The sequence below is a fragment of the Gymnoscopelus braueri genome (genome assembly GCF_963280865.1).
Source record: "Gymnoscopelus braueri genome assembly, chromosome: 7".
Classification (NCBI taxonomy): Eukaryota; Metazoa; Chordata; class Actinopteri; order Myctophiformes; family Myctophidae; genus Gymnoscopelus; species Gymnoscopelus braueri.
The window spans coordinates 43,140,657-43,150,204 of NC_137608.1; the positions used below are offsets into that span (position 1 = coordinate 43,140,657).

At 42.4% G+C, this 9,548-nt stretch overlaps 1 protein-coding gene across 1 annotated transcript; it reads left to right on the plus strand.

Moving 5' to 3' along the window:
• The first annotated feature begins 401 nt into the window (after positions 1-401).
• On the plus strand, positions 402-9,548 carry LOC308089583 (cyclin-G2-like). Its single transcript, XM_080434391.1, has 8 exons — positions 402-573; positions 1,603-1,732; positions 2,182-2,319; positions 2,834-3,084; positions 4,092-4,170; positions 4,268-4,366; positions 6,879-7,081; positions 7,441-9,548. Exons 2-8 carry the CDS (start codon positions 1,604-1,606, stop codon positions 7,550-7,552), a joined length of 1,011 nt encoding a protein of 336 aa, XP_080290517.1. The 5' UTR covers positions 402-573; position 1,603; the 3' UTR covers positions 7,553-9,548.

The window sequence follows — 9,548 nt, forward strand, 5'->3', positions numbered from 1 at the left end:
GATTCTTTAATAGCGGGACACAAACATCAAACAGGCCAAAATATTGGTCTGTTGCTGCTACTAGCTGCTTGTCATCTGTTCATTCACGTTAGTTTACCGCGGTGCATCATGGTTCTTGTAGTTCAGCTGTAGCCAGCGTTGCCAGGTCCGCTTATTATAAGCGACCTTGGGCTTGTTTTTCTGATAAATTGCTTTAGTTGTAACTTGTAAATAGTGGTGGTTGTATTCAACTTTTCCCCCCAAGATTTTATTTGTAAATAGCAGATCTACACGCTCACATGCGTGGCATCGTGGCGCGTTGTGAGTTTGTAAAGTGAGTCGCTTCTTTTGGGCTTGTTTCTCTAGCAAATTCTGGCAACACTGGCTGGCAGTTATTCTGTTTACTCACTGGTTCAATAGAGGCGGATCCTCCTCATCCTACCGCAGTTTATCCAGTTTATCATTCCCACACATCCATCTATCGACGGGGCCCATCTGAACATCATGAACATTTAAGTGTGTTTATAAATGATCGCTGCAGCTGCACACACTGTCGCCTATTTGGGTCAAGAAGCGGGTCTAGTGCAGGGCGAGGTAAGTAAGACCATTTCACTGTCTCATTCAAGCTAAAGCTACATTGCTAATGCAATCGGTCATCTCTTGAGTTTATTTATTTATGAGCCGCCCGATCCGTTGTTGTTTGGTGATTTGCAGATGTTGCATAATGACGCACCATCAACACAAACTGGGTGTAAAACCTTAAATGTTTGTGTGTTGGATGACCTTTCTGCTTCTGGCTAAGATGACCTAGTTTCTGTTTGACCTAGTTTCCCAGAGGACTTTATTACCCCACTAATGTTTATGTGTATCTTCTTCCTCTGTGATCATGTGGGCCCGGTGTTGGATGATCTGTTCAAATTAACACATTTGTGATTGGTTTGATTTGCAGGTTATTTATTGTTTTGATAATAGGGAGGTATGTTTCACAATGATGCTAATCGAATAGTTTTGGGCGGAGGTTATATCCAGCGTTGCCAGATTCTGCGAATGAAACAAGCAACCAGGTCGGTCTATCAAAAGAAGTGACTAGGCTACGGCTTTTTGAAAATAGCCGACCTACAAGCTCACAACGCGATGCAGTGCGCTGTGAGCTTGCAGATCTGCAATTTTCTGGTAATTTTGGATTTGAAAAAAAAAAAACATCTTATCTTCACAAAAAAAATAATATATATATATATATATATATTTTCAGATGGGGCAGACTGGAGTCTGTGGACAAAAACATATTAATTTGGTGGTGCTTGCATGAAAATGTTTGAGAATCACTGTTTTAAACAACATTAGGAAACGAGCCCAAATAAGCAACTACACTTTACAGAAAAACAAGCTCAAAGTTGCGTAATAAGCCGACATGGCAACACTGTTGCTAATCAAATAGTTATCCGCCTGATATGTGACACCCAGGGGGCGTGGTTAATCACGCGGGAGGCGTGGTTTAGGCCTTAAGGAGATAAACAAGTCTTTTTCCCCAGTTCCACTGTCTGAGCTGAGGGAGTAAACAGACAGTAACCCATCACACCCATTGAGCTGCACAACAATAAACCCATGAACCATGTTTTTCAGGATGAGGGGCCTTCATCATCAGAGCTTCGACAGCGTGCTCCTGAAGGAGCTGAAGTCCAACTGCGCTAAGGAGTCCAGGTTTCTTCCCAAGGAGACGGGCCTGAGGATAATGGAGTCCACAGCTGCAGAGGTATTGTAACCCACTGACCTACATTCATGTTTGTGGCATCTGTGGCATGCAATCAGTGGTGGAAAAAGTACTCACATGTTTACTTAAGTAAAAGTATCAATACTGCAATGTAGAAATACTCTGTTACAAGTAAAAGTCTGGAATTCTACATTTACTTGAGTAAAAGTACAAAAGTATTGGTATCAAAAGTACCAAAAGTATAAAGTACTTATTACCGTATGCAGAATGTCCCCCATTTCACAAGTTTTATCATACACAAATAGTGAAAATAGCAGATCTACAATTGTGAAAATAGTCCATCTACAAGCTCACGTGACGCGTTTTTCAACATTTTCGACTTTTTGTGATGTCTGTAATGATGAACTTGATTAGTTCAATTAACTGTAACCCCTGCATGTATTTGTGATGCTACCTTTAGTGCTGTGTAGCTAACAAGCGTTTATTTTCAGAATCACAGCGGCGTGTCTGTGAAATGCCGAGATGCCAAAGTGGAGGATCTGTGGGGGTTGTCCAGTTTCTTTGGTTACAGCACCCAGACCTTTGTTCAAGCTGTCAATCTGCTGGACAGATTCCTTGCCATTATGAAGGTGGGTATTCATAGTCGTGTTTTGTCGTCCTCACATATTATTTATATATAACGCATTACATGACTTGTGTTTTTGTTTATTTTGTTTAACCTCGGATAGTGCATTGTATTTTAAAACGACTTTCAACCTGGCATCCCTATTTTGGGATCTCTTTCTTTTTTGATCTTTTTTTACGGTTTTATTATTATTATTAGCTATGCTGCTGCATTGTCTGAAGGAAGCCGAACAAAAATAAGTTTTACTCTTATGTACCTGTACACAAGATGTAACAATAAAGCACAACCTTGAACCATGGCATGAACCTTCATTATAAGCGAACATTTCCAAAAAATAGCAGATCTACAAGCAACAAGAGTTCTTCTATTTTTGCTAAATGCCCAGAATAGGGTCGCCAGGTTTTGTGTGGTTAATACATATATCCTATAATCACAACACCAAAAACAAACAACACGGCACAGAGGCGATTTCCTCACGTGACGCTGCCTCACTTCCCACTCTTGTGATATCTTTGCAGGTTCAGCACAAACACTTGCCCTGCATTGGCGTCTGCTGCCTCCACATTGCAGCCAAAATGGTCGAGGAGGAGTGCAACATCTCACCCACACACGAACTCATCCGCATCAGCCAAAGCAAGTTCACAGTTTCTGACCTCAGTCGTATGGAGAAGATCATCTCAGAGAAGCTCAGCCTGGAGCCCAAAGCCGTTACAGCCTTCACTTTCCTACAGCTCTACCACTCAGCCATTGCGTCCGCGTCTGTCGCAAGGTAATGGGGTTCAACATCTTTATTCCAATTATCAGTTATTTCCACAATATATAGTGTTATTACTGAGGCATCATCTCAGTTTGCATGGTGCTGGTCAAATAAGGTGCTGTTCCGTTGCATAGAACCGGCTCTACTTAACTTGGCTAGCTTAATTTTCCACTGCAGATAGGACCCATCTCAATGTAGCTGTACAACAGAAATATTGTTTTGCACGTGTAGTGGTCAGTGATGTCTTTTTTTCTTGACTTGTCTGACGTGTTCACTCATCATCAGGTCGAACTCGGTATTCAGCTCCGCCAGACCAAGAAGGTTCCCATTATTTGGTTCATGTAGGGTGGAATTATGGCCCCAAAAAAAAAACAAGGTTCCGTTCTGCAAGATGAACAGACTTTGGCAATTAACCTTCATGACATCATTCTAGAGTTATTCTTTTCTAACTTGACCAATTCTTGGTAATTGCTGTCAATGGCACTGTGCGTTCTCAAGCACATTTCCAGCTTGTGCCACCTATCCATGTTGGCACGCTGCACATTTCACCTCTCATGGGGTGGCCTGAGTCAGGGCACCCCGGAGGGCAGGGCCTGTTTAAATTTAAATGGGTGAAACGTATAGCTAAGGCGACCTTTGCATAGGAGAGTGCAAAACAATGCCAAAGTTAAAGCTAACGCAAATTCTGTCTGGAAACACACATGGTGAGCTCACAACGCATCCCTATACGACCCATGCGCTTGCAGATTGGCTATTTTGGCTATTATTCAACGTCTTATGATGAAGCACAATATGGCATAAGTGGTTATCAGTCACTGTTCAGCTCCCTTGGAAGCTCGATGGAGTTGACCCCAAGAAAAGTACCAGCTGCCAGGTTCTTTTCCTAATGGAAAACCAAAAAGGGAGAGTATAGTTGAGTCAGATTGAGCCAGTTCTATGCAATTGATAAGTGCCAATAGATTGTGTTTTTTTGAGACAAATACTGGCGAATCACATGAGGATTCCCTCTATATTTTAAGGGAGGACATCCCAAGCTTTGGGAGACTGGAAGCCCAGCTCAAAGCCTGCTTATGTCGACTTGCTTTCTCTAAGGCAAAAGTAAGGATTGTTCTCAGGTGACAATTTCACATAGCATGGCAACGTTATGTTGTAGTGCCAGGTCTAATTAAGTCTTATGTTTTGCTTTGTCTCAAAGTCATCGGTGCTGGCACTGTCCGTCATCGCTCAGGAGTTTGAAGCCCTTCAGTCCATCGCCATGTTGAAGATTGTACAGCAGCTCCAAAGGCACCTAAAGGTAAGATGCTCTCATTAAGGATGGTTTACTTACTATTACTAATGTACTTGTTTACATCAACCTCTGCTCTGATGTGTTTTGACACAACTTGTCCCGGAGATCTCACTTCTGGTGACAGACACGGTGAACAAAGTGTGTGCTATCACTCTCCATTAATTAATTGCTGTCTGGTGGTGTTTGTAGTCCCTCAGATATAGATTATAGAGGTTTGTACTGCCTAACCTCCTCAGACAACATTTCTTAAAAACTGTCCATGGTACTTTGCAGGCAGATTGCAGAAATAAAACTATAAATCACGAGTGCACCTTGAGTTTCACACCAATCACACACAATGTTTGCATTGGTGGCTCTGCGTTGATGTTTGGCTAGTTAGAAAACCAAGAACTGCCAAAACAAACTTCGGCAATGCGTTTGTTTGTTTGCTCCACTGCCGGCTTTAGTTTTCTCCCAGTTCCAGCATTTGTGTCACTTCTTACTTCACTTTCTACTCTGAATAACTGAACTTGAACGAGATTATGTAACAATATCACCTACTTGAATAGAGGGAACAACATCATTCTTAACTCATTGACTGCCAGGAATTAATTAATTAATTCATCCGTCTACCGTCCCCTTGCCAGCGAAAACGACGATTTTACTGTACCTTTGAAAAATCATAGAATATTCTCCGTGACCGCTGTCCTCACAGAGATCAGCTCATTACACGCACGGGGGGGGGGGGGGGATTGGCCGGCCGTGATCCTCCATTCCAGAGCTATGGCCGTTTGAATGTGGCTTGATTTTTGAAAAACAACAGAAATCAGAGAAAAATTGACTTTTGTGAATCCTTTATCATGAAAGGAGGCGATCTTTTTTTTGTTGGGATTTCTGGGTGTTCTCTTCTTTGATGGTGCTTGGATCCTTCACAAGCTGCGAAGCAGCCCCGCCCCCCCGCCACCAAAAAAAAATTACGTCTTTTATGTCATTGGCAGCCTGGGCGTTTGGACGTAAACCACTTCCATTACATCCTTGGCAGGGAATGAGTTAAGTCAGTGTTTCCCAACTCTGGGTCTGGGGGCGCCAAAGATCACAGAGGCCATGTCTGTTTAGAGCAGGGGTGGCAAACTCATTTTGATGTCCGGGCAAGATTGGTCAAATGGTGACTTGAGGTGGGCAGGAACCAGTTGCGGACGCACATGCGCGCTCACACGCATTCAGTTATACAGCATTGTTTTTCAATCTGTTGTCTTGTCTTATTATTATTATTATTATTATTACCCTTATTATAAACCATTTTAAGTAGAATAATTCAATTTGAAATTAAACAATACCTGGTAATGTGTGTGGGTGGTTAAATAATTACATTTATAGAACAGTGGTGTAAAGTAACTAATTACATTTACTCAAGTACTGTACCTAAAGATTTGAGTTTTACTTTACTTTAGTATTTCCAATTTCCAGAACTTTTACTCCACTACATCTCAGTCACTGCTATAACTACAGTATATCACTTTAAAAAATGTTTTATGAAGATTAGCTACTTTAATTATTTACATTAAAATCAAACAATGCAATTTGTAATGAGCCCATCCATTTGAAATAGAACAATTAAATTCATTCAAGTTCTCTCTTCTCCTCAGCTTTCAGGTGAATGGTAAATAGCTGTTTACCTGTGGCTCTTTTTATGCGGTATTTGACGACGTAGAAGAGGACACCTTATGTTAATTTACATGGCCATGGCTTCAATTGCTTGCCTATTGTTCTTTACAGAACAAGTGGGGAGGGGGGAGCGTTCTCACACACACACACACACACACACATATATATATATATATATATATATATATATATATATATATATATATATATATATATATATAAAATATAGACATATAATATAGACATATAATATAGACATAAAAAGTTAGAGAACCACATATTATAGCAACATAAGTGTTTCAGAAAACTGTTAGGATTTAGGAGACATTTGTAAAGATTTCCATGATTTTTCAAAAATAGCAGATCTACAAGCTCATAGTGCGAGCTCCTCCTTTCTCAGGGCAAGCTCCTGTGTGTGTGTGTGTGTGTGTGTGTGTGTGAGACAGACAGACAGACAGACAGACAGAGAGAGACAGAGAGAGACAGAGAGAGAGAGAGACAGATCAGAGAGTATACTAGCCATTACTACTCGACTTGAATAGACTGTTAACGAGCCAATCAGCCAGAACAGTCCACAGCTGGCTGTGGAATGTTGGCTGACTACCGGGCCATCAGAGGTACTTGCTGCAGCCAGTGGGGGAGGGGGGAGAGCTGCTTGGACGCTCAGCAAGGCATGTCTGTTATGTCTGTTAGAGGTAGTATCAATTCACTATTTTGAAAAGTATTTCGCGGGCCGCACTGGACCTTTCCTCGGGCCGCAAAATGCCCGCGGGCCGCGAGTTTGACACCCCTGGTTTAGAGGTAGTCCAACATTTTAACCAACCACTGTTTTAAGTCATCGGTCACCCAGATTCCTTCCTGTTTTTCTTCACAGATCAATGATGGAGAACTTCTCCACTGGAGAGAACTTGTGGCTGAGTGCATGACCAAGTACTGCTCAAGTGAATGCAACAAGCCAGACAATAAGAAGCTAGTTTGGATCGTGTCCCGGCGAACAGCGCAGAACCTGCAGGCCAATCATTTCAGTGTGCCTGGTCTGCCAACCATTCCAGAGGGGAGTTGGGACGAGAGCGAGAGGTAAATGTCTGGGCCAGTCTGCTCCTCCAAACTGCACTTCCTCTGATTAGATACACCTCGACAATGAAACGCTGACAAAAGACTCTTTCCTGAGTGTACAGCACCATCGCATCCTTTGATTTAATTGTGCACCCGCATAGCATGTTTCAAATTCAACTGCTGACAATAAGCTAGCTAATCAGTGAATCAATGTACTTTGTAGTACATTGGCGTCGTGCTATAATAGCTGATCTACAAACTGTTGCTTTTTGTGTGTTTGTGGAAAATATTGGAGCATCTTATGTTCCCTATTTTGAACTATAACGACATGCCCAAAATAGGGATGCTTAACAATCTAATCCTGTGTGTCCTTTCTGTAGTGAGGACTTGTGCGAAGACATGAGCTCTGAGGAGGACAGCCCGTGTGGATCCCCAGGAAGCGACGGTGAAGGTTCCTTTTTCCCCTCCTCCTTCCATAACTGCACAAAGTGACGCCCCCCCCCCCCCCCCGCCTCACCTGTTCAGCGATGGGTTTATTAAGCATCGACACCTCCCACTGCTTCATTACTACGATCATCCTGGCCCTGCGCCAGAACCCTGATTCTGTTTCTCACCATACTGTACTAACTAGTGGGGTCCAGGTCATCGAAGTGCCTGAATCACTCCATTTCAATCACATGAACATAATAGGCAAACATTCTGTGAAAATAGCCAATCTACAAGCTCACAACGCTTGGTGAGCTTGTATATTGGTTAAGTTCGGCGAAGAGATTTGGTGTAGAGGGGGGAAAAAGAGGGGAACCAGATAGAGGGGACAACCCCTGGTGGACCCCGGTCAACGAAGTATATAAGGTTACTGTTTAATGTTTTTTATTTTTTTATACTTTATTACAATCATGCAGAATTGAATATCGCAATATCCAGGCAGCTTGATGGCAGTACATCTGAATGTCATTTTGTTTTTATATGAAATGTTATGTGTGTCAATCTGTGTCCAAGCCTGACACATTCCAGGAAACGTACAAAAGCACACTGGCACAAACTCTCTGGATGTGACTCATGATGCTCACTAGCGGTTGAATACCTGCAACTAGCACAATTTACACAGTAAAATCCCTCAGTGTATTGCAACTTATGAGAGTGTAACAGTGCCTATTTGATCACTCTCGATAGTTCAATCATCCATCCATCTTCTACCACCACTTATCTAGAGTCAAGGAGGTCAAGGAGGTAACCGTTCCAGCAGAGAATCTCATACTTCCCTTTCCCAGGCCACGTTGACAAAATTCTAACTGGGGGATCCTGAGGTGTTCCCAGGCCAGTGTAGAGAGAGAGAGAGAGAGATATAAAAGAAATCTCCACACATCTGGTCCTTGGTCTGCCCCATCAGCTGGGCGAGCCTGGAAAGCCTCCCTGGGGAGGTAGGTGCCCAGGAGGCATCCGTATTTAGATGTCCGAACCACCTCAACTGGCTCCTTTCCACTTAAAAGAGCAGTGGCTCTACTCTGAGGCTCTCCCAGATCAGTGGTTCTCAACCTGTGGGTTGGTGGGTGGGGTCCCCAGATGACCGTAAAGTGACAATTTAAGGGCTTTTATGACCTTTTTAATATCAAAGAAGAAAAAATTACCTAAAAGAAAAAAACGTTACTGCATCAAAAGTAAAACGGGTCAAATATGATTATTTTGGGTGGTCCCCAGTTCAAATGATTTTATGATTATTTGGGGGGGGGGGGCGCGGCCTGTAAAGGTTGAGAACCACTGTCCCGGATGACTGAGCTTCTTACCTTATCCCTAAAGGGCTTTTGAGACGGTGGAGCGACACAACGGCTGCGTTCTCGCTTTGATCCGTGAGATCGCACTGCGCCCCCTCGTGTGAATAGACACGTTTTAATGCGTTGCATAGAGAAAAGCTTCAGGCATTACTACTCTTGTCCCGAGCGGGTGTGTGCATGAGACAAGCTCGAACGCGGGAGTCCACCCGCTTGTCGCGCCGCCTGTCAGATTGCCCGCGGCTCCCTACCTGACCACTCGCCTCTCAGTGAAAATTAATTACACGGCATGTCAATCCAGTGTGAAAAACCCTCAAGGGATTTGCCAGCCACCCTCCTGAGAAAACTAGTTAAATTAACATCAAGGATTTTGCTGTGAACTGTCTTTTTTTTTATTCCAGTTTTGATACTCAAGACAATACGCATTGTTTAAACTTGTTAATGCCACACAATTTTTATGTGACATATATGAGATTGTATTAAAACCCTGAAGGGTTGCATGGAGATTTGTGAGATTATGAAAGGGAGGTTGTTTGTATTGACTGAGATTAACTGTAAAAAGAAAATATTTAAAAAAACGAGAAAATGTACATATGTAAAAGAAAAACCTAAGAAAAACATGTTTTGTGTATACCTAGATATTGTGTATTGTATATCAATAATGGTACAGATGAAATGTGGGGGAAGATTATCTCTCCAAATAAAAATACATTTTTATA

Coding starts and splice junctions, on each gene's coding strand:
- LOC308089583 (XM_080434391.1), top strand. CDS start 1,604: ATGAGGGGCCTTCATCATCAGAGCTTCGACAGCGTGCTCCTGAAGGAG. Junction 4,171..4,267: donor TTGCTTTCTCTAAGGCAAAA/GTAAGGATTGTT, acceptor TTTGTCTCAAAG/TCATCGGTGCTGGCACTGTC. Junction 7,082..7,440: donor AGTTGGGACGAGAGCGAGAG/GTAAATGTCTGG, acceptor TCCTTTCTGTAG/TGAGGACTTGTGCGAAGACA.